The sequence below is a fragment of the Elephas maximus genome, chromosome 16 (genome assembly GCF_024166365.1).
Source record: "Elephas maximus indicus isolate mEleMax1 chromosome 16, mEleMax1 primary haplotype, whole genome shotgun sequence".
Classification (NCBI taxonomy): Eukaryota; Metazoa; Chordata; class Mammalia; order Proboscidea; family Elephantidae; genus Elephas; species Elephas maximus.
This window is the reverse complement of record NC_064834.1, coordinates 73,285,886-73,310,097: the sequence shown is the minus strand read 5'-3', so window position 1 is coordinate 73,310,097 and position 24,212 is coordinate 73,285,886. Positions and strand designations below refer to the sequence as shown.

General features: G+C 40.9%; 1 protein-coding gene across 7 annotated transcripts in view; it reads right to left on the bottom strand.

The window, feature by feature from the left end:
• The window catches only part of ACADSB (acyl-CoA dehydrogenase short/branched chain), a 56,620-nt gene that overhangs the window by 15,476 nt on the left and 16,932 nt on the right, over positions 1-24,212 (bottom strand). For 2 of the 7 annotated variants that reach the window (XM_049855430.1, XM_049855428.1), the window contains exons 2-7: positions 17,869-18,028; positions 11,862-11,927; positions 11,243-11,343; positions 8,629-8,835; positions 7,575-7,745; positions 1,147-1,272 (exon numbers count right to left, since the gene is read on the bottom strand). In XM_049855430.1, the coding sequence (XP_049711387.1) occupies positions 1,147-1,272; positions 7,575-7,745; positions 8,629-8,835; positions 11,243-11,343; positions 11,862-11,927; positions 17,869-18,028 (831 nt within the window). Of the gene's footprint in view, positions 1-1,146; positions 1,273-7,574; positions 7,746-8,628; positions 8,836-11,242; positions 11,344-11,842; positions 11,928-17,868; positions 18,029-18,404; positions 18,477-24,212 lie in introns of all 7 variants that reach the window. The other 5 variants (XM_049855431.1, XM_049855429.1, XM_049855434.1 and 2 more) reach the window with 5 other exon arrangements.

Here is a 24,212-nt window from a genome sequence, read left to right as displayed (position 1 = left end):
GCCGGTCTCCCCAGCCAGGGAGGGAAAGGGCTCCGGTCAGTCTGCTGCCTACTACTGCACCCTCCTAGCGGAGACAGCTGTTGGATGACTGAATCTATAAAGAGAATCTCATACACTTCATCAGTAACATCAATGAGTAGTAACACATTTTCTTCCCTCAATTATGTGCATACAATAAGGTATGAGAACGTATTAGGGATTACAGAAAATATGGTGGCGCAGTGGTTAAGAGCTCAGGCTGCTAACCAAAAGGTCGGCAGTTTGAATCCACCAGCCATTCCCTAGAAACCCTATGGGGCAGTTTTACTCTGTCCTATAGGGTTGCTATGAGCCGGAATCGACTCAACAGCAACAGGCCTGGTTTTTGGCTTTTGCAAGAGTAGTAAACCCTTCTTTGGTTGAGACTGTTCACCCCCACAAAAATCACCTGAGGGGTGTGTGTATGTGTGTGTTTGTGTACACAAGCAAGCAGCATGAGGAGAAAAAAGGAGCAAGGAAAGAGACTAAAATGTTTATTCATAATTTAAAAAATGAAGACAGACCAATAATAAAAATCCACTTAGCTTTATAACATGGGCAGTTAAGAGGAGCAGGACAAGACGGGGAAAGCAGAGAAAGTAGAAAGAGCAGTTGGGGTGACGCAGTGAGGCCCAAATGACATCTGTAAAGACACTCCTCTACATACCCATTAGCAGCAAGAATGAAGCTCTAATATGTGATGTGGCAAACTCATCACAACCCCTCCTATCTAGCTAGAGTTTTAAAGATGAGCATTCTAAGTGATCTTCTTTTCCTCCTTTTAACAAATTTAACTATACACTGTGGGGGCACAGCCCGTTTCCCACTCTCATTGAGCAACATCGCCATCTTGTGGCACAATCCTTCCTTCTCTGAAGCCATGTTGGGGGCCACAAGTGTAAAGTTCATCAAGTATACATGGAATTAGTACTTGCCATTGCTCCCAGGGCCAGCTGCTGAGCAGTGTTTTCCACCCCTGGACTCTGTGTTTGGGAATTTCACGTAACACTCCCTGTGGACCCTTGCAGCTACTTGATATCGTGACAACTTGCTTGTCAGTCTCTCCTATGAATACATGCAAAGCTTATTTCGTATCAGTCTTCTCCTGAAAACTCTTAAGATACTCACCTTAACATTGTCAAAGGTTAACGGGCAGGTGGAAGCAGCTCTGATCCCCATTTTGTTTTCCGGTTTCCCTATATGAAAGCCTTCAGTATCACGATCTATTAAGAAGCAGGTAATTCCTTTATACCCCTAAAAGGCAGATTTAAAATGCTATTACCACTTGAATTCCTGACATCCCTTGCCTCCAAAGAGATCAAAGCAAAAAGAAAAGTGAAAACGGACTTCAGTAATAAATTCTAGGGGACTCAGAAGTGCAATGTGCGCCTTACGAAACAAGGATGATCGCAGGACACTAGATCCCAGATCCACAGTTTTACCATTTCTACTTTCTCAGAAACATCAGTAGATACTAAAATTTTTAGGTTGCCCTAAGGTATTAAATGACCATGTGAGTTCCGTGTCTTCAATTTAATTTTATTAAATACTTTAAACAATTAAACATTACATTAGAGAAAAGACAAAAGATAAAATGTATTTACCATTTCCCTGTATGTCTATTTTCCAACTGAAAGAAATACTTATTTTAAAAAATAAAATAGGTACTTAAATTCTTTTTTTTTTAAATAATTTTTATTGTGCTTTAAGTGAAAAGTTTACAAATCAAGTCAGTTTCTCACACAAAAACCCATATACACCTTGCTACAAAACACTCCCAATTACTCTCCCCCTAATAAGACACAGCCCGCTCTCTCCCTCCACTTTCTCTTTTCGTGTCCATTTCACCAGCTTCTAACTCCCTCCACCCTCTCATCTCCCCTCCAGGCAGGAGATGCCAACATAGTCTCAAGTGTCCACCTGATCCAAGAAGCTCACTCCTCACCAGCATCCCTCTCCAACCCATTGTCCAGTCCAATCCATGTCTGAAGAGTTGGCTTCGGGAATGGTTCCTGTCCTGGGGCAACAGAAGGTCTGGGGGCCATGACCACCAGGGTCCTTCCAGTCTCAGTCAGACCATTAAGTCTGGTCTTATGAGAATTTGGGGTCTCCATTCCACTGCTCTCCTGCTCCCTCAGGGGTTCTCTGTTGTGTTCCCTATCAGGGCAGTCATCGGTTGTAGCCGGGCACCATCCAGTTCTTCTGGTCTCAGGATGATGTTATCTCTGGCTCATGTGGCCGTTTCTGTCTCTTGGGCTCGTAATCGCCTTGTGTCCTTGGTGTTCGTCATTATCCTTTGATCCAGGTGGGCTGAGACCAATTGGTGCATCTTAGATGGCTGCTTGCTAGCGTTTAAGACCCCGGACACCACTCTTCAAAGTGGGATGCAGAATGTTTTCTTAATAGATTTTATTATACCAATTGGCTTAGATGTCCCCTGAAACCATGGTCCCCAGACCCCTGCCCCTGCCACGCTGGCCTTCAAAGCATTCAGTTTATTCAGGAAACTGCTTTGCTTTTGGTTTAGTCCAATTGTGCTGACCTCCCCTGTATTGTGCGCTGTCTTTCCCTTCACCTAAAGTAGTTCTTATCTGCTATCTAATTAGTGAATACCCCTCTCCCACCCTCCCTCCCTCCTCTCTTAACCACTCAAGAATGTTTTCGTCCCAGTTTAAACTATTTCTCAAGTTCTTATAATAGTGGTCTTACACACTATTTGTCCTTTTGTAACTGACTAATTTCACTCAGCATAATGCCTTCCAGGTTCCTCCATGTTATGAAATGTTTCACAGATTCCTCACTGTTCTTTATCGATGCGTAGTATTCCACTGTGTGACTATACCATAATTTATTTATCCATTCATCTGTTGATGGGCACCTTGGTTGCTTCCATGTTTTTGCTATTGTAAACAGTGCTGCAATAAACATGGGTGTGCATATATCTGTTCGTGTAAAGGCTCTTATTTCTCTAGGATATATTCCAAGGAGTGGGATTGCTGGATCGTATGGTAGTTCTATTTCTAGCTTTTTAAGGGAGCGCCAAATCGATTTCCAAAGCGGGTGTACCATTTGACATTCTCACCAGCAGTGTATAAGTATTCCAATCTCTCCACAGCCTGTCCAACATTTATTATTTTGTGTTTTTTGGATTAATGCCAGCCTTGTTGGAGTGAGATGAAATCTCATTGTAGTTTTGATCTGCATTTGTCTAATGGCTAATGATCGTGAACATTTCCTCATATATCTGTTAGCTCCCTAAATGTCTTCTTTAGTGAAGTGTCCATTCATATCTTTTGCCCATTTTTTAATTGGGTTATTTGTCTTTTTGCAGTTGAGTTCAGTATCATGTAGATTTTAGAGATCAGGCGCTGATCAGAAATGTCATAGCTAAAAACTTTTTCCCAGTCTGTAGGTAGTCTTTTTGCTCTTTTGGTGAAGTCTTTGGATGAGCATAGGTGTTTGATTTTTAGGAGCTCCCAGTTATCTAGTTTTTCTTCTACATTCTTTATAATGTTTTGTATACTGTTTATGCCATGTATTAGGGCTCCTAACGTTGTCCCTATTTTTTCTTCCACGATCTTTATCATTTTAGATTTTATATTTAGGTCTTTGATCTATTTTGGGTTAAGTTTTTGTGCATGGAGTGAGGTATGGGTCTTGTTTCATTTTTTTTGCAGATGGATATCCAGTTATGCCAGCACCATTTGTTAAAAAGACTGTCTTTTCCCCATTTAACTGTTTTGGGGCCTTTGTCAAATATCAACTGCTTATATGTGGATGGATTTATGCCTGGATTCTCAATTCTGTTCCATTGGTCCATGCATCTGTTGCACCAGTACCAGGTTGTTTTGACTACTGTGGCAGTATAATAGGTTCTAAAATCAGGGAAAGTAAGGCCTCCCACTTTGTTCTTCTTTTTCAGTAATGCCTTATTTATCCAGGGCCTCTTTCCCTTCCATATGAAGTTGGTGATTTGTTTCTCCATCTCATTAAAGAATGTCCTTGGGATTTTGATCGGAATTGCATTAAATGTATAGATCGCTTTTGGTAGAATTGACATTTTTATAATGTTAAGTCTTCCTATCCACGAGCAAGGTATGTTCTTCCACTTATGTAAGTCTCTTTTGGTTTCTTGCAGAAGTGTACTGTAGTTTTCTTTGTATAAGTCTTTTACATCTCTGGTAAGATTCCTAAGTATTTTAACTTCTTGGCAGCTACTGTAAAAGGCATTGATTTGGTGACTTCCTCTTCGATGTTCTTTTTGTTTGTGTAGAGGAATCCAACTGATTTTTGTATGTTTATCTTGTATCCAGAGACTCTGCTGAACTCTTCTATTAGTTTCAGTAGTTTTCTGGAAGATTCCTTAGGGCTTTCTGTGTATAAGATCATGTCATCTGCAAACAGAGATACTTTTACTTCTTCCTTGCCAGTATGGATGCCCTTTATTTCTTTACCTAACCTAAGTGCTCTGGCTAGGACTTCCAGCACAATGTTGAATAAGAGTGTGATAAAGGGCATCCTTGTCTGGTTCCCGATCTCAGTGGGAATGTTTTCAGGCTCTCTCCATTTAGGGTCATGTTGGCTGTTGGCTTTGTATAAATGCCCTTTAATTACTTTGAGGAATTTTCCTTCTATTCCTATTTTGCTGAGAGTTTTTATCATGAATGAGTGTTGGACTTTGTCAAATGCCTTTTCTGCATCAATTGATAAAATCATGTGATTCTTGTCTTTTGTTTTATTTATGTGGTGGATTACATTAATTGTTTTTCTAATGTTGAACCTGCTATAAATCCCATTTAGTCATGGTGAATTATTTTTTTGCTATGTTGTTGAATTCTATTGGCTAGAATTTTGTCGAGGATTTTTGCATCTACATTCATGAAGGACATAGGTCTATAATTTTCTTTTCTTGTGGTGTCTTTACCTGGTTTTGGTATCAGGGATATGGTGGCTTCATAGAATGAGTTTGGTAGGATTCCATCCTTTTCTATGCTCTGAAATACCTTTACAGTATTAGTGGTGTTAACTCTTCTCTGAAAGTTTGGTAGAACTCTCCAGTGAAGCCGTCCGAACCAGGGCTTTTTTTTTGTTGGGAGTTTTTTGATTACCTTTTCAATCTCTTCTTTTGTTATGGGTCTGTTTAGTTGTTCTACCTGTTTGTGTTAGTTTAGGTAGGTAGTGTGTTTCTAGGAATTCACCCCTTTCTTCTAGGTTTTCAAATTTGTTTGAGTATAGTTTTTCATAGTAATCTGATATGATTCTTTTAATTTCACTTGGGTCTGTTGTAATATTGCCCATCTCATTTCTTATTTGGGTTATTTGGTTCCTCTCCTGTTTTGCTTTTGTCAGTTTGGCCAGTGGTTTGTCAATTTTGTTGATTTTTCCAAAAAACCAGCTTTTGGTCTTGTTAATTCTTTCAATTGTTTTTCTGATTTCTATTTCATTTAGTTCAGCTCTAATTTTTATTATTTGTTTTCTTCTGGTGCCTGTGGGTTTCCTTTGTTGCTCTCTTTCTATTTGTTCAAGTTGTAGGGATAATTCTTTGATTTTGGCCCTTTCTACTTTTTGGATGTGTGCATTTGTTCATATAAATTGGCCTCTGAGCACTGCTTTTGCTGTGTCCCAGAGGTTCTGATAGGAAGTGTTTTCATTCTCATTGGATTATCTGAATTTCTTTATTCCATCATTAATGTCTTCTATAATCCAGTCTTTTTTGAGCAGGGTATTGCTCAGTTTCCAAGTGTTTGATTTCTTTTACCTGCTTTTCCTGTTATTGATTTCCATTTTTATGGCCTTATGGTCAGAGAAGATGCTTTGTAATATTTCAGTGTTTTGGATTCTGCTACGGTTTGCTTTATGACCTAATATGTGGACTATTCTAGAGAATGTTCCATGTGTACTAGAAAAGATAGTTGGTTGCTGTTGGGTGGAGTGTTCTGTATATGTCTACGAGGTCAGGTTGGTTGATCGTGGCATTTAGATCTTCCGTGTCTTTATTGAGCTTCTTTCTGGATGTCCTGTCCTTCACCGAAAGTGGTGTGTTGAAGTCTCCTACTATTATTGTGGAGCTGTCTATCTCACTTTTCAATGCTGATAGAGTTTGTTTTATGTATCTTGCAGCCCTCTCATTGGGTGTATAAATATTTAATATGGTTATATCTTCTTGGAGTACTGTCCCTTTAATCATTATACAGTGTCCTTCCTTATCCTTTCTGATGGATTTAACTTTAAAGTCTATTTTGTCGGAAATTAATATTGCCACTCCTGCTCTTTTTTAATTGTTGTTTGCTTGATATATTTTTTTCCATCCTTTGAGTTTTAGTTTGTTTGTGTCTCTATGTCTAAGGTGTGTCTCTTATAGGCAGCATATAGACGGATCTTGTTTTTTAATCCATTCCGCCACTCTCTGTCTCTTTATTGGTGCGTTTAGTCCATTTACATTCAGGGTAATTATGGATAGATATGAATTTAGTGCTATCATTTTGATGTCTTTTTTTGTGTACTGACAGTTTCTTTTTCCCACCTGATTTTATGTGCTGAGTAGATTATATATTGTCCTTTCCTCATATTTGTTGTTGCTGATTTTGTTTCTGCTAGTCTGTATTTTTCCCTTGTATTTGATTTTGATGAGCAGGACAGTTTGTCTCCTTTGTGGTTACCTTATTATTTATCCCTATTTTTCTAAATTTAAAACTAACTTTTATTTCTTTGTATCGCTGTATCTTCCTTTTCATATGGAAGGTGTATGATTACATTTCTTAGTCCCTCTTTATTACTTTAATCTTGTCTTCTTTTATATAATAACATTTCCGTTACCCTGCGTTGGGCTTTTTTAAAAATCTTTCTTTGGTTTTTTTTTTTTGATTTCCCTGTCTGGGTTGACTTCTGGTTGCTCTGCCTAGTGTTCTAGTCTTGGGTCAATACCTGATATTGATTTTCTAACCAAAGAACTCTCTTTAGTATATCTTGTAGTTTTGGTTTGGTTTTTTACGAATTCCCTCAACTTGTGTTTATCTGGAAATGTCTTAATTTCACCTTCATATTTAAGAGACAGTTTTGATGGATATATAATTCTTGGCAGGCAATTTTTTTCCTTCAATTTTTTTAAATATGTCATCCCATTGCCTTCTTCCCTGCATGGTTTCTGCCAAGTAGTCCGAGCTTATTCTTATTGGCTCTCCTTTGTAAGTGACTTTTATTCCTCACTGTGTCTCATATTCCGACTCATAGTGACCGTATAGGCCAGAGTAGAACTGCCCCATAGAGTTTCCAAGGAACACCTGGTGGATTCAAATTGCCAACCTTTTGGTTAGGAGCCATAGCACTTAACCACTATTGCCACCAGGGTTTCCATATAACATATTTGGAGATGACAAATGGCCCTCCCATAATTAGTAACTGCACCACCAATATCTATTTTTGGACACTAATAAATAAGAGGCCAAAAATAGACTAGTTTAACATTCTCAGTATTGGGTGAATGAAGAATTTAAGACTAAGGCCTAAAAAGAGAAAAGGGGAGGGCGGAAGGAAGGAAAGTTTATTTTCAGACTTACCATGGCAGGGTCTGCATTAGCCATCACCAGGAAAAGGCCTGCGTGCTCAGCACTGCTAATCCACATCTTGGACCCGTTGATGACATAGTAATCTCCCTTTTTATCAGCTCTGGTCTTCAAAGTAAATGGGTCACTACCTGCTCCAGCCTCTGAAAGGCAGAAACTTGCCACCTACATATTCGAGGGAAAAAAATCCAGGGTTAATAAGCCTCTTTCTCTGCTGCGTAACAAAAAATTCACTCAGGGAAAATGGACATTTGTAAATCAAACCTTTAGCTACTTTTAAAAGCCTGTACTTGTCAAAATAGTAATAGTATTCTGACAGTTTCAATTTTTCAAAATATACCCTACTATTTCTGTAAGACAATTAAAAAACTTAAGAATACATTTGTAAGGTTAAGTTTAATTACATTGGTTCTAATAATTGCTGTAGAACCAAAACCCATTATCGTCAAGTCGATTCTGACTCACAGTGACCCTACAGGACAGAGTAGAACTGCCCCACTGGGTTTCCAAGGAGTGGCTGGCGGATTTGAACTGCCAACCTTTTGGTTAGCAGCCGTAGATCTTAACCACTGTGCCATCAAGGCTCCAAATGCAGTAGGAACACAATGTAAATGAAACCGTCAACAAAGGTATTATAAAGTATAATTAGGACAAAAAGGAAAGACTTTTTCTTTTTTTAATTGTACTTTAGATGAAGGTTTACAGAACGAACTAGTTTCCCATCAAACAGTACACACATTGCTGTATGACACTGGTTAACAATCCTGTGACATGTCAACACTCTCCCTTCTCAACCCTGGGTTCCCTATTACTAGCCAAAAAGGAAATACTTCTATTGTTTGATGGTTCTTCTCTAAATTTCCAAGCGGCAAATGAGAGGCAGCGTGTACTCTTCTAGTAGTGCTGATTTATTGAGCTTTGCTTAATTAGTTAACAGTGAGTGCTACACTGTGCTCTTGGAGCGTCAACATCGTGGCTGCCTTTCTTCTAAGTTTAGAAATATCCTAAGTTTAGAAAAGATCCACTTTGACGACTTGTCTCCACTCACTTTTTCTGAAGTCAGCTGGGTCAAATAGGTGGCCTTTTGCTCTTCTGTCCCATGTTTTTTAATCAGCCTGTTAATTAACGTGTTCTGGATGTCACATAAGAGAGCCACAGATGCGTCAACTTTGGCTAATTCCTCTACCACCAGGACACAGGAAAAAAACGAGGCTCCTGTTCCTCCATATTTTGGGTCAACTTCAATACCCATCAACTGAAGGAGAAGCCAAGAAACAGTGGTTAAGAAAGCTATTTTTACTCGAAGAAATTTCTTGCAAGAACAAGCTAAAAAAAATAAATTGTAACCACCTATGTTCTTAATTTTAAAATTCTGTATATATATTTTAATTTGGTGTGGATATTTTGCTACGTTACAAGTAACAAAAAAATCTGTAACAGAAATTGTATGTATTTGAAAAGAATAAAATTATATTGCTAGAACTATCATTAATTTCCTTTTGGCTTTGGTTCTAAAAAACAAAAATAAAAAAGGCAAAATGCTTTGAAGGATAATTGAATGGAATAATAAAATGACAAAATACATGACATAATAGAAATATATTCTCATGACCTTTCTTGCCACGAACTGCCAGCTGCCTGCTTGAAGGCTGTAGGTAGTGTTTGGTTTGCTTTTTCAACATGGCTGCCTTTTACTGCTTTCTATGTAATAAGGCACCTGAAGAAAGCGATCTACCCCTCAGTGGGAACGTCTACAGTTTCATTTGGTGTCATCTTTTCTAGTCAGGCCCTTCCACCTTGATGCTTTCAGCCAAGGTAACAACGGAATGGCCGTTCCTTTTGGGGTAACGGGCCATTTTAGCAAGTCCAAGATGCTTAGCAGCCAACACTTGGTGATGTTGGCTTGGAGCCACACTAGCTGAGGCACAGTTGCTTGGTGAACAAGCCCGAACATTGGCCAAGGCCTTCCGATAAGCCTGTGCCAGTCCGATGTCCAGTGATGCTTAGTCTGAGCCTGTACTTCCACGTCCGGAATGTGAAACTGTCACAGGACATTTTCAGTGTCCTCGGTGCAGACAGAGAATGTGCGTACATGTAACCCTTGCCCCAAAGCTGCTAAGAGACAGACACTACTCCTGTCCTCTCAGACACGTGGGGAATCACAGCTTGCTGTGTTCTGGGTTTTGGTGGCTGTGTTTTAAGCAGAAGGAACACTTAGCTGATGTGCAGGGAGAAACACAGAGGGGGATGGCTGAAGTGTGAGAGAAGCAGAGATGACGTTCTGTGAGGAAGAGCTGAAGGACTCGGGTGTGCCTGGGAGGGCATGGTAACCATCTGATTACAATTTCTTCAACAGCTTCTGGGACATTCCTTCTCTAACAAAGTCACAATTTCTCCTAAATTGAAAATGTTTCTGTGTCAGCTATTATGGCAGGTGACCATGGAGCTGGGACAACAGGAGTCGGCCGAGGCCAAGAATACCTGGTCCAGGACTGTGCAGACTCTCCAGGGAAGGCTAAGTCTGAGCAAGAGCCATTTATGGAGACGGGTAGCAGGATGTAGGCAACTAATTACTCTGTAGACAGCCCTGACCGCAAGGACTACCACCTGGGAGAGGGATTTTCAAACTGCGGAGCCATCGGTCTCTTGGAGAAGCACAGAGGCTCTGCGAACAGTGAAGATGAAACCTGGCTGCGGAGTGGGCCCACTGATTCCATTTTATGTTTGGGTTTGACCCAAGGTGATTCCATTTTGCCAAGAGTTTCACTGCTAAAAGACAGTTGGAAACATCACTACTATACGTGGTACAAAAAAGTTGGTCTCTTTAAAACAGGAAGAAAGAAAACTCTCTAGCTAAGCAGAAATGGTTATTTTCCATAGAGGATGACAGACAAGATTAAAACCAATGGCTCTAAACAGCACCAACTGGCTCTGTGATGTCCTTAGCATTCAAAAGAAGAAAATAAACCTCACGGCACACCCCTGTTCTCCTCCAAGCCTCCAGGCTGATCACCGCTCCTCCTACCCCCTGCCCGGGCAGTTCCACTTTTACCTGTTTTGTAACCTGCGCTTCCACGTAAAGGACTATGTGACTTAAAACGTTTGAAATCTGCTGCCCTGCTTAATGCGGACTTTGGATAGCATCTCTGCTTCTAAGTTCACCACATGCATAGGGTTGCATAATACTCTACATACTATGAAGTTTTACCATCTAAAGTACAGTTTCTCAGTCTTGGCACTATGAAGTCAAGTAATTCTCAGTCATGGGGACTGCTTTTGTAGCTTGTTCAGCAGCATCCCTGGCCTCTACCTGACTGGGAAGAGTGCCCTAGCCCCACCCCAGCCCACTGTGGGAGGGGGTAAAATCCCACCCTGTTAAGAACCACTGGTCTAAAGAAATCACTCGCTCTCAGTTCCAACCTTTTACTTAAAAAGCACAGTATTTCTAATTAAAAAAAAAAAAAAATCAATTTAAAGACATCTTTAAGTATACAAATATTAACTAGGATCTCAATCTTTAAAAAAGAGAAAAGAATTTTGACGAGGAAATGCAGGGCTCGTTATGCTATCATTATACTCCCTAAATTTAAAAGTATGCATGCATTTTAACACTGGAATGTATTTATAGAAGTTTCAGATTGGAAGAATTATAAAATATATACCCCTTGTTGAAACAGTCCTTGTATTACTGATTTATCCATTTTTGAATTTTCATCCATCGTTGAAACCAAGGGAGCAACTTGTTGCTGGGCAAATTTTTTAACTGTAGGAAAAAGAAGTACCGTTAAGTTTTATGTTCAAGTGGCAGACATATTAATAGAACAGAGATGGTAACAGCTCATTAACAGTTCACTGACCGAATTTTGCTTTTTTTAACTAATAGTTAAAAGAGACACAGATGCTCTTCTTATTCTCTTAAGATAGAGTTTTTGAAGTTTTTTGTTTTTGTTTTTCATACAGATCTAAAGGTATAACTCTGCCCCACCCCACTGAAGCTCCTGATGATGTAAAAAATAACTCATGTATATGGCTTCAGTAATACAGAAAATACAAAACAAAAAACGAAGCCTGCTCTCTCCTCTAACCCTCCGGTCCCTCTGTCCAAAGGTTACTAATTTTTAAGTTTCTTATGTATTTTTTCTAAAAACTTTTATATTTGAAAATCATCTCTATATCGCTACACATATATATTGTTCACACAAAGGAATCACAAGATAGACAGTGAGCTGCGCTTTGTTTTTCCCCCTCCCTTTTTAATATACCTTAATGAAATCAGCACACCTGTCTGACTTGGCCCTTTAGGAGCTGCATGATCATGTAGCACAGGGCTTCTCAGCTTCGGCACTACTGAGGAAGTACAGAAAATACATTTTCTCTAGTGTTTTAATATTAGAGGGAATTATTTTCTAGTTTGTTTTAATATAGCTGTACAAGCGGTATTAATCTCTAACCAAAACCAAAAACCCAAACCCAGTGCCGTGGAGTCGATTCCAGCTCCTAGCGACTCTACACGACAGAGCAGAACTGCCCCATAGAGTTTCCAAGGAGCGCCTGGTGGATTCGAACTGCCAACCCTTTGGTTAGCAGCTGTAGCACTTAACCACTATCTCTAGTCTTTGAAAAATGGCACAGGTTCTGTTCAAGACATGGCTGAGCAGCCTGTTCCACTCTTAACATAAAAAACATGACCGATTCTGATGAGTTGTCTTCGGGGATGGTTCCTGTCCTGTGTCAACTGAAGGTCTGGGGACCATGGCCGCTGGGATTCCTCCAGTCTCAGTCAGACCATTAAGTTTGGTCTTCTTATGAGAATTTGGGGTCTGCATCCCACTGATCTCCTGCTCCCTCAGGGGTCCTCTGCTGAGCTCCCTGTCAGGGCAGTCATCGATTGTGGCCGGGCACCAACTAGTTCTTCTGGTCTCAGGATGATGTAGGTCTCTGGTTCATGTGGCCCTGTCTCTTGGGCTCTTAGTTGTCATGTGGGCTTGGTGTTCTTCATTTTCCTTTGCTCCAGGTGGGTTGAGACCAATTGCTGCATCTTAGATGGCTGCTTGTTAGCATTTAAGACCCCAGACGCCGGACACTTGAGATTGTGTTGGCAACTCTTGTCTGGAGGGGGGATGGGAGGATAGAAAGAGGGAAGCCGGCAAAATTGTCAAGAAAGGAGAGACTGAAAGGGCTGACTCAAGACGGGGAGAGTAAGTGGGAGTAGGGAGTGAGATGTATGTAAACTTATATGTGACAGACTGATTGGATTTGTAAACGTTCACTTGAAGCTTAATAAAAGTTATTATAAAAAAAAAAAAAAAAACATGACCGAGCTTTGTTTTGCAAATGGCCTTCAGCCCGCCAGACTGCAGCGAAGGAGGCTGCCTGACACTTCTGATCTGCAACTTTCTTTCTTGCTCCTTATCTCAGTCTGAGTAGACTTGGCAGAGCAGCTCCACTAGCCGAGAGAGTCTTATGTGAGTTTTTTCAGCCTGTTTAAAAACATACAGATTAGAGTCCAGATGTCTGACATGCATATCTTTAGTTTAATAAAGGTTCTTGTTTTGTGATGTAGAAGATCATTTGTGCCCTACATACTTAAAAAATTAGGTAACCCTGATCTTCCCCCTATAAGACGCTCCCACTAGCTCTTTAGAAGTAGACAGAATTTGGGAGAAATTTAACCCCCTCTGTCTCTTGAATACCAGTATTCAATAAAGCCCTCTTGCTGCTTACCTCCTTCTGTCTCAGTATTGGCTTTGCAGCAGGCAGCTCGAATCCGCGATTTGCGGTAACACTGACAGTCATTGTCCTGGGGCTGTTCTGTGCATTACAGCATGTCCAGCGGTAACCCTGCTCTCTACCCCCTAGATGCCAGGGGCACCCCCTCAGTTGTGACAACCAAAAAATGTCTCTAGACACTGCCAAATGCCTCCTGGGGCAAAAGCAATCCCAGCTGAGAAGCACTGTTCCAGACCTCTACGGTTTTGTTTTTTTTTAAGTCTTAGATCTATCTGGAAGTCATTTTGATGAAAGGAATGGGGTACTTAAGCACCTTCTTAGCTTTACTATCATTGTAATACCAAGTGCTGCAGATGAACAGAAGTCAACTGTCCCAAACAGAAACTTCAGTACACAGACGCTTGCTCATGAATATTTCTTTGTTTCTGACAAGCTACTCCCGCTGCTGAGAATGTCTTCCCTTTCTCTGTCTAGCTGTCAAACTCTTCACCCTTGGAGGTACAGCGTAAACACCGTGCTCTCTGGGAAGCCTACACTAACCGCTTCGCTACCCCCAATTCCAGCCATCTCTAGCAGATTCTAGGTGCTCTCTGCTTTGCTCCTCAACAGTCCGTACCTGACATTTTGAAACTATTTCTTTAACTGATTGCCTTTTTTAGTAGACTGTGAGTTCCTTGAAGGAGTGATTTCTTTGCTGTTGTTCGGTACTAAATCCCTGAGAGCCTGTGCCTAACATTTGAGGAGAACAAAGGAAAAGAAATGCATTTACGGTGGTAGGCTGAATTCTACGATGGCCACTCAGATTCCAGCCCCTGGTGTATACATGCCTTGTCCCAGTTAAAGAATCAAACGCTGAGTGCTGCTGTGGAGGATTTTATGGATAGAGAAGGTGATTACCCTTAGTGGGCCTGACTTTATCAGGTGACTCCTTAAAAGGGAAAAGGCTCCTCCTGGTGAAACAGATTTGAAGCAGTGGCATCACTAAGGGGTGTGGACTGCATCGGGTGACACTGTCAGAGGGGGTGACACCAAAATGATTGTCTATAAAATTTTGGGGCAGTGTTACAGCAGTAATTTATCATCTTTCATAAAAATATCCCTGGAGTTAGTTATAACAACAAAAACATTTTTCGTAAGCCCGGCTTACATTTGTTAATATACCTACAAGGCTAATACTCTGTGCTACATAGAAAGAAACGATCTTTGATGGTAACGAGGGAGGGGAGGGTTGGGGATGGAAAAACACTAAATATACAATAGACAAGTGATAACTCTGGTGAAGGGTAAGACACTACACAATACTGGGGAAGCCAGTAGAACTTGTACAAGCCAAGGGCATGCAAGCTCCATCCAAAAACTAAAAAAAACAAACCCACTGCCGTCGAGCCGATTCTGACTCATATCAACCCTGTAGGACAGAGCAGAACTGCCCCAGAGAGTTTCCAAAGAGTATCTGGTGGATTCGAACTGCTGACCGTTTTGGTTAGCAGCCGTAGCTCTTAACCACTACGCCAGCAGGGTTTCTGGAAGCTCCACAGACACATCCAAACTTGCTGAGGGACTGAATTAATAGGTTGAGGGCTGTGGAGACCATGATCTCAGGGAAAATCTAGCTCAATTGGCATAACATAGTGTATAAAGAAAATGTTCTATATTCTACTTTGGTGAGCAGCATCTGGGGTCTTAAAAGCCTGTGAGCAGCCATCTAAGATACTTCATTGTTCTCATCCCTTCAGGAACAAGGGAGAATGAAGAAAACTAAAGACACAAGGGAGGGATTAGTCCAAAGGACTAAGAGACCACAACTACTATGGCCTCTACCAGAATGAGTCCAGTACAATTAGATGGTGCCTGACTACCACTACAGACTGCTCTGACAGGGATCACAATAGAGGGTTCCGGGCAGAGATAGAGGGAGATGTAGAACAAAATTCTAACTTATAAAAAAAGACCAGGCTTACTTGCCTGACAGAGACTGGAGAAACCCTGAGAGTATGGCCCTCAGACACACTTTTACCTCAGTAATGAAGTCACTCCTGAGGTTCACCCTTCAGTCAAAGATTAGACAGGGCCATAAAACAAAATGAGACTAAAGGGGCACACCAGCCCAGGTGAAGCCGTCAACTAATAGGTTCTCGTCAAATAGACTAGCGAATTGAAGTCAGCCAGACATAGGGTTGGAAGAACAGAAAGGTTTACTCAGTTCGCAAACTGGGAGACAGGCAGGGTCTCATGACCTAAGGCTGCCAGCTCCCTGAACCAGGGCAGATTTGTTCCTTTTATAGGGAGTGACATACATATGCATGAACAGTGAGGGAAGGATCTTCAGTCTTTTGATGTGTGTCTGCACAATTTTAGTGATTGCGTTTTTGTGCATGGCTCTAAAAATACTGTGCACAGCTCTGAAAAAAATGGCAATGGCTCGCTACGGGCACCCCAGGAAGGTCATAAAGTGGGTAGGTTTGGAGTCAGTGCACCTGCGCCTCAGCCTTCTGCCAGCAGGAGACAAGAAACCTGGGGATTAGACCAATCATGATGAAGTGCTGTAAAATCGTAACAAAAAGGTGACAAGAGTAGACTTTTCTGAAAAACAACTATTATGGGATGGTTAATAATCCTTTCATGCCTGGCTGCTTCACAGGGACAGGGACTAGAAGGCAGGAGGGGACAGAAAACCTGGTAATAGGGAACCCAAGGTCGAGGAGTGGAGAGTGTTGACATGTTGTGGGGTTGTTGACCAATGTCATAAAACAATATGTGCACTAGCTGTTTGGTAAGAAGCTAGTTTGTTCTGTAAACCTTCATCTCAAGTGCAATAAATAAATAAAAACCTCTGTGCTAATTTATTTTTTGAACCTTCTAACGCCCTCTGGTCAGAGCTATCGTTACTACCCAAGTACAATGACGCTCTGAACCACCGAACGATGTGGTTTTGTCTGCATACAAGCACAGCGGTTTTGTTGCTGCCAGTATTTTTATAGTTGCTGATTTTGCCAAATTTTCTGGTGTTTTAGCTACAATACTGTGGTAATTAGCATTTGTGAACCTATACCAATAACTTTTTTGAGACTGAAGTAGTGATTAAAGGAAAAGAAGGAGCGATATACAGGAATTATGACTTATGAATAACATAAAGTGTAAAAAATGTAAAAAAAATTACAAAGGATTCTGCGTGGTCTGGTACGGGAGGAGGTCCATGGGGGGTGTGACACCATGAGTAACCACATTGGGTGACACCAACCCTAGTGACACCTCTGATTTGAAGTGTAAGAGGGATTCAATGCAAGGCAGACTTCTCCATTACTGGCTTTGAAGATGGAGGGAGCCAGGTGGCAAGGAGGAGGGTGGCCTCTGGGAACTGCGGGCGACCCCCAGCTGACAGCCAGCAAGGAAACAGGGGCCTCAGTGCTACACCTGGGGGGAGCTGCCTCCTGCCACCATGTGAGCTCCAGAGAGAATGTAGCCCAGCTGACGCCCCATTTAACTTGAGAGATCTTGAGCAGAGAACCCAACCTCACATGCCTGGACTTCTAACCCACAGAATCGTGAGTGAAGAAATGGGCGCTGTTTCAAGCCACTGCATCTGTGGCAATTTGTTACAGAGCAATAGAAAATGAATACATTTACCAACCCGTACTTCCCAAGTGCAAGAATTCTGATGTTGTGCTACAGATTTTTAAGTATACCATAATTTCACTCTCACTCACACACCTCCCCTACACATAAGTAAATAATTATAATCTCCTTGAAGCTTCGGTGGCATACAACCTCTTGATTCAGATCTTGTATTTCAATCGTAGCCACTTCATGGATAAACATAAAATTTAAGTTCTCTATGAAATATTAAAACTCCCTACCTGAAAAAAGGGAACCTATATGTATTTCTGGAAACCCTGGTGGCCTGGTGGTTAAGAGCTAAGGCTGCTAACCAAAAGGTCAGCAGTTCGAATCTACAAGGTGTTCCTTGGAAACTCTATGGGGCAATTCTACTCTATCCTATAGGGTTGCTATGGGTCGGAATTGACTCGACAGCAACGGGGTTGGTTTTATGTATTTTTAAGAAGCCCTGGTGGTGCAGTGGTTAGGTGCTCGGCTGCTAGCTGAAAGGTCGGCAGCTCGAGCCCACCTGCTGCTCCTTGGGAAGAAGATGTGGCAGTCGCTCCCGTAAAGGTGACAGCCTTGGAAACCCTATGGGGCAGTTCTACTCTGTCCTAGAGTGTCGCTATGAGTCAGAATCGACTCGACGGCAGGGGGATGAGGACATGCATTTCTAACACTGTCAGAATGCAAAAGAAACTGTTAACAAGGCAGCTTCTGATGAGAACTAGAGAACCAGGGGGCAGGGGTGGGAGGGAGGCTTAGCCTTTAACCAGCCTTTTTTCTACAATTTTTTAAAAAAAACCATAGACATGCATTGCTTTAAAAAAAAAAAAAATTAATGTCAAAAATTTCTTTCACAAATTTAGATGCATATGGCTCCCAGTCATGTCTTATGTCATTGCATACTGTAGACCCAACCCATGACCAGAAATGAGGTGAAGTCTGGAAGTTTACTCACCGGTGTTCTTTATCATCAATTCCTCTTCTGTCAACGTCTGCAGTGGGGCAGTGGACAGTCCATTATTTGATATGTTAAGTGAAGCTTCTGACTGGGAAGATTTTAAGACACAAGGAGGAATTTTCCAAGAAGACAGGCAAGTTGGGATGTTTCTTGTTAGCTACAGGAACAGCCCCCATTGAAGAGGGAACACACACACACACAAAAGAAGGGCATTTGAGTATCAGTTTCTTTGTGATAATTTTTTAACCCATTTTAATGTTTTACATCATCAAAATAAGGGAGCTTAATCTGGTACGTATTTCAATTCACCATTTTTTGAATATAAACATAAACACAAATTAGTGTGTTAAACATTATATGATATCTCCTTTACCTAGCAAAGATCTGGTCTAAATAAATGAATTTCCCCTAACTTCTACCAAGCAAGGAAACAAACTTTCTAGATGGAACTCATTCCCAAGATATATGTCACTATCATGGATTGAATTGTGTCCCCTCCCAAATATCTGTCAACTTGACAAGGTCATAATTACCTTGTATGACTGTGTGATTGTCCACCATTTTATCTTCCGATGTGATTTCCTTATGTGTTATAAATCCTATCACTATGATGTAATAAGACGGATTAGTGGCAGTTATACTGATGAGGCCTACAAGATTAGACAGTGGCTTAAGCCAATCTCTTTTGAGATATAAAAGAGAGAAGCGAGCAGAGAGACGTGGGGACCTCATACCACCAAGAAGGCAGCCATGGGAGCAGAGCACATCCTGGGAACCTGAGGTTCCTGCACTGAGATGCTCCCAGACTAAGGGAAAACTGATGACAAGAATCTTCCTCCAGAGCTGACAGAGAGAGAACGTCTTCCCCTGGAGCTGGCACCCTGAATTCAGACTTCTAGACTACTGGACGGTGAGAGAATAAACTTTTCTTTGTTAAAGCCATCCACTTGTGGTATTTCTGTTATAACGGCACTAGATAACCAAGACAGTCACATTTCACAGACTTCTTAAATGGGAAACCCAAATATAACCCTCCTCTGGTGTCTAAGACTGGCCAGTGTCAAGGGCGCCCTCTTGTGGGGGTATGGGGTTCAGCAGCTAAGAGAAGCAGAGCACCTATCCTGCCAGGAAAGGCCTGGCACTTAGGCTTCAGCTGTTTCCACGGCTACTTTTTTTTCCCAGCTTCTTATCAGTAAAACACAGCATGTTGTTGTTGTGTGCCATCTAATTGACTCCGACTCATAGCGACCCTATAGGACAGAACTGAACTGGGTCTCTAGACTGTACATCTTTATGGGAGCAGATTGCCAGGTCTTTTCTCCCGTGGGGCCACTGGTGGATTTGAACCGCTGGCCTCTGGGTTGGCAGGTGAGTGCTTAACCATCGCGTCTCCAGGGCTCATTCAACATAGCATAAGGGTTAAGAAGATAGGCTCTGAAGTCTGAAAGAACTACTTTCAAATCTCAGCATCTGCATTTACTAGCTATGTGATCCTGGGAAAGTGATTTCTCACCTCTCCAGTAAAGCTTCTCAGAGTTTCAGTTTCCTCACCTGTGATATGGGGATAATAACAGCATCTCCTGTGGCTGCTGTGAAGGCTAATGAGACAATCCACAGGAAGGGTTAAGCACAGTGTCTAATACATAGTAAGAGCTCAATAAATGTTAATTGCTACCACCACTACCATGAATGCAGTAGGGTGGTGGCAGTAACAGAGTCAGTGGTAGTAACAGTTAAATTGTTAGCCAGCTTTTCTTGCCATTAACGTGGCTCCCAAATCCTTTACCTTGCAAATTCTATTCAGCGATGGATTTGCTACAATTTTGCTGAAGAGACCACCCAATTTTAAAGGCTTGTTATATCATTCCAGTTTTTTTTTTTTTGGTAGAATTATATTGCATGGGAAACAAATTTAAGAATTAGTATTCCCTTTGAACCTAAAAACATTACACTAAGCGAAAGAAGCCAGCCGGCAAAGACCACATCCCATTTACATGAAACATCCAGGACAGGCAACTCCATAGGAACAGGAAGTAGATTAGTGGAGTGGGAACAGGAGTGAATGCTAATGGTCACAATGATCTTTTCGGGCATGATAAACACTTTATGAAACTGGACTGCGTTGACAGTTGTGAAACTTTGTAAATTTACTGAAAATCATTGACTTGTACCCTTAAAACAAGCAAACTTCATGGTATATAAATTATACCTCAGTAAAGCTATTAAAACAAAGAATCAGTACGGTCCTTTTATTTAAGCATCAATTAAATGGAATATACTGAGCACTTGCCATTTGCCTAAGAGTCTGTGGCAGGTACAAGGGACACTGGCTTCTGAAAAGCTTACGATCTCGTTAGGGCACCAAGATACAGACTCATGGAAAAGCCAAGAAAACAGAGCCAAGTACTGCAGGATTAAGAAAGAAATGGAATAATATACTGAAATATATTTTCTGAATAGTTCTGGTTATATACTACAAGGCTGGTAAAAGAGGAAAAAAAAGAAACAAGAGTCACCATGTTTAAAACCACTGTTAACCTTTGCTACTTAAACAACCTTTGTAGTTGAGTGCCTAGGGGTGGGTGTATTCTGCTCTGGTCTCATCTGAGAAAAAAAAAATTTAGGGCAGTCAGAAGAAAAATGTGGGTGCCTCCATTTTTCTTTCTTTTTTTTTTTTTTAATTGTGCTTTAAGTGAAAGTTTACAAATCAAGTCAGTCTCTCACGCAAAAACTTGAGCCCACCTTGCTATGAAAGCCTAGCTGCTCTCCCCCTAATGTGACAGCACACTCTTCCTCTCCACCCTGTATTCCTCGTGTCCATTCAACCAGCTCCTGTCCCCCTCTGCCTTCTTATTTCACCTCTAGACAGGAGCTGCCCACATAGTCTCATGTGTCCACTTGAGCCAAGAAGCCCACTCCTTACCAGTATCATTCTCTATCTTATAGTCCAGTCCAACCCCTATCTGAAGAGTTGGCTTCGGGCATGGTCGGGTGCCTACGTTTGTGCAGTTAATTTTTTTTTTACAGTGTTAGGAGATATGTAGTTTAGGTTGAAGTTGCATGGGACTTTTTTTTTTTCTCATTAAAACACAGAGTTGGGACAGGAAACTCTGGACTAGAAAGAAGGAAGGGGGATGATATACAAGGTATTGCCTTCTCCCTGATAAGAGAATTAAAAAGAAGGGTAAAGGAAAAGAGGATTAAGAAATGAAAGAGCAAAGAGCCTCAAGAAAGGAAGGAGTACAGCTGAGTAGCAGAAGAAGAGTGATCAGTAGCACCAAGCACAAAGAAAAGAAGAACAGGAGAAGAAAGGGGAATATTACAGAGAAGGAAGCCAGGTAAGTAATTTGGGTCAGTGGCTGACGGCCGAGTCTCAGACCAGGTCCTCAATATACATCTGAATCAAAGAACGAACCAACTAGTCTTTTCCACATAATGCTCACCAACTTGCCTACTAAATTTCAAAAACCACAATACGTTTCCCAAATTTCTTATTTCCAGGGAAGATTATTTTCTCCACTTAACCCACTATAGAGTTCTTTGTGTCTCTAAGTCAATACATGACCTTTGTACGGAAGTTTATGTTTAAGAGAAAGCCCACCACTGAGAAACTTAAGAAGCCAGTGGGTCTTAGGATCCCACACTTTTCTTTCTGATACAACCGTGACCACCTTAGTCTCAATATTGCTACTGACGAAATATATGACTGTTCGACACACAGCTGTTATTTTATACTCACAAGACTCAAAGGCTAGTGTGCTTTAAAAAGTAAGAAGTGGCACACAAATGCTGAGTACTGAAGATGGGTACCCTACAATACAGTGGCTGAATGCTAAGTGAATGGAATCTGTTTTTAATCACAGCATTGAGAGGTATTATCTATCCTTTTTGGCAGAAAAAAAAAATCAGTTAGTTGCTTTCCCTCTAATATGTAGTCTTTAATAAAATGTTGTGAAAGCTGGACAATGAATAAGGAAGACCGAAGAAGAGTTGACGCCTTTGAATTGTGGTGCTGGCGAAGAATATTGAATATACCATGGACTGCCAAAAGAACGAACAAATCTGTCTCGGAGGAAGTGCAACCAGAATGCTCTTTAGAGGCAAGGATGGCAAGACTGAGTCTTACATACTTTGGACATGTCGTCAGGAGGGATCAGTCCCCGGAGAAGGACATCATGCTTGGCACAGTACAGGGTCAGCGGAAAAGAGGAAGACCCTCAAGGAGGTGGATTGACACAGTGGCTGCAACAATGAGCTCAAGCATAACAAGGATTGTAAGGATGGCGCAGGACCGGGCAGTGTTTCGGTCTGTTGTGCGTAGGGTCACTAGGAGTCGGAACCGACTCGATGGCACCTAACAACAACAACAATAAAATGTGCCCTTTCTTTCCTTGAACTGCATAGCCTGAGGTTTTGATGCTGACGGTCTAATGTCCCCTGCCCTTCTGCCTGCAGTGACCTCAGACTTTGGAACTTTGGTGTCCACTCTGACAAAATGATTTTCACAGTCATAACCCATTGCACCACATCATCACATTGTTCTGTATAGAGCAGCAATCGCTACTTGAATGGAATGATGGTTATTTATGCCTTGCTAAATACTTCTGAACTTGAGTCTGACCTGTTTCCTATTCAACTAACCAGAGTCCTGTTGTACTCAGAAGTACTGATGTGATCTATCTAACCTTGGAACTGTGGACTCCTCTGGACAGAACTCGAGATATCATTGATTTGGATGGGGAATAAAATTACATCTTTATTTTCACTTACTTCTATCTGAAATATAGCATTTCCCTCAATTATGAACGTAGGCAAAAAACTACATTAGTAGTAGTAGTATCTGGGACTCCGTTGGGAGTCCCCGGGTGGTGTAAACAGTTAAGGCACTCGGCTGCTAACTCAAAGGTTGGAGGTTCAAGTCCATCCAGAGACGCCTTGAAAGAAAGTCCTGGCTACCTACTTTGAAAAAAATCAGTCACTGAAAACCCTATTCAGCACAGTTCTACTCTGACACACATGGTATCACCAAGAGTCATGACTGATTTGACAGCAAGTGGTGACTCTGTCACCAAAAGAAATCACAGATATTTTTATATCACATTACAGCTGGTACAAATATCTCAAAATATTGTTCGCACTCATCACTACTTCAAAATTATAGTTGTTAAGAGAACTGTTGCTAGATCTTATTTAAGAAGCACATATTACGATACTCTACAATTTTAAAAATATTTTGATAACTGTGCTTTATAATTGATTTTCTTTGTAATCATATATATCTGATTTTATGCATTTAAAACATTTTGAGAAAGGGTCTATAATCTTTATTACATTGCTGTATAACTTTCACCCAAAATTAGAAAACTCAATAGAAAGTCACAGGAGCAGAAATGAAGCAATGGAAGTCAGAATTAGTGAGACTGAAGATAAAGCACTTCACACCAACTTATTTGAGGAAAAATTAAATAAAAGAATTTAGAAAAATGAAGACAAGCTAAGATTTATGTGGGACTCTATCAAGAGGTATAACCAAGTGATTGGAGTATCAGGACAGGGAGGGAGAATAGAAAATACAGAGAGAATTGCTGAAGATTTGTTGGCAGAAAGCTTCCCTGATATCGTGAAAGATGAGAAGATATCTATTCAAGATCCTCATTGAACCCCATACAAGGTAGATCCAAAAGAAAGTCACCAGGACATATTATAATCAAACCTGCCAAAACCAAGATAAAGAGAAAATTTTAAGAGTGGCTAGGGGTAAGTGAAAAGTCATCTACAAAGGACAGTCAATAAGACCAAGCTCGGAGTACTCAGCACAAACCATGCAGGCAAGAAGGCAATGGGATGACATATACAAAGCCTTGAAGGAAAAAAATTGCCAGCCAAGAATTATATTATAAAACTGTCTCTCAAATATGACAGCAAAATTAGGACATTTCCAGACTAACAGAAGTTTAGGGAATTTGCAAAAACCAAACCAAAATTACAAGAAATACTAAAGGGAGTCCTCCAGTTAGAAAGTCAATAACATCAGCTAACGACCCAAAACCAGAACACTTGACACAGCAACCAGATATCAACGCAGATACGGAAATCACAAAAATAAATCAAAGCTAAAATGCTCAAAACAGGGAAACAGAGACGTCATTATGTAAAAGATTGCAGCATTAAAACAAAAAAGAGGGACTAAAAAATGTAGTCATAGATCTTTCCTATGGAGAGGAAGTCAAGGCGGTGTAAAGAAATAAAAGATTGGTTTAAACTTAGAAAAATAGCAGTAAATATTAAGGTAACCACAAAGGAAACTAATAACCCTACACATCAAAATAAAAAAACAAGAA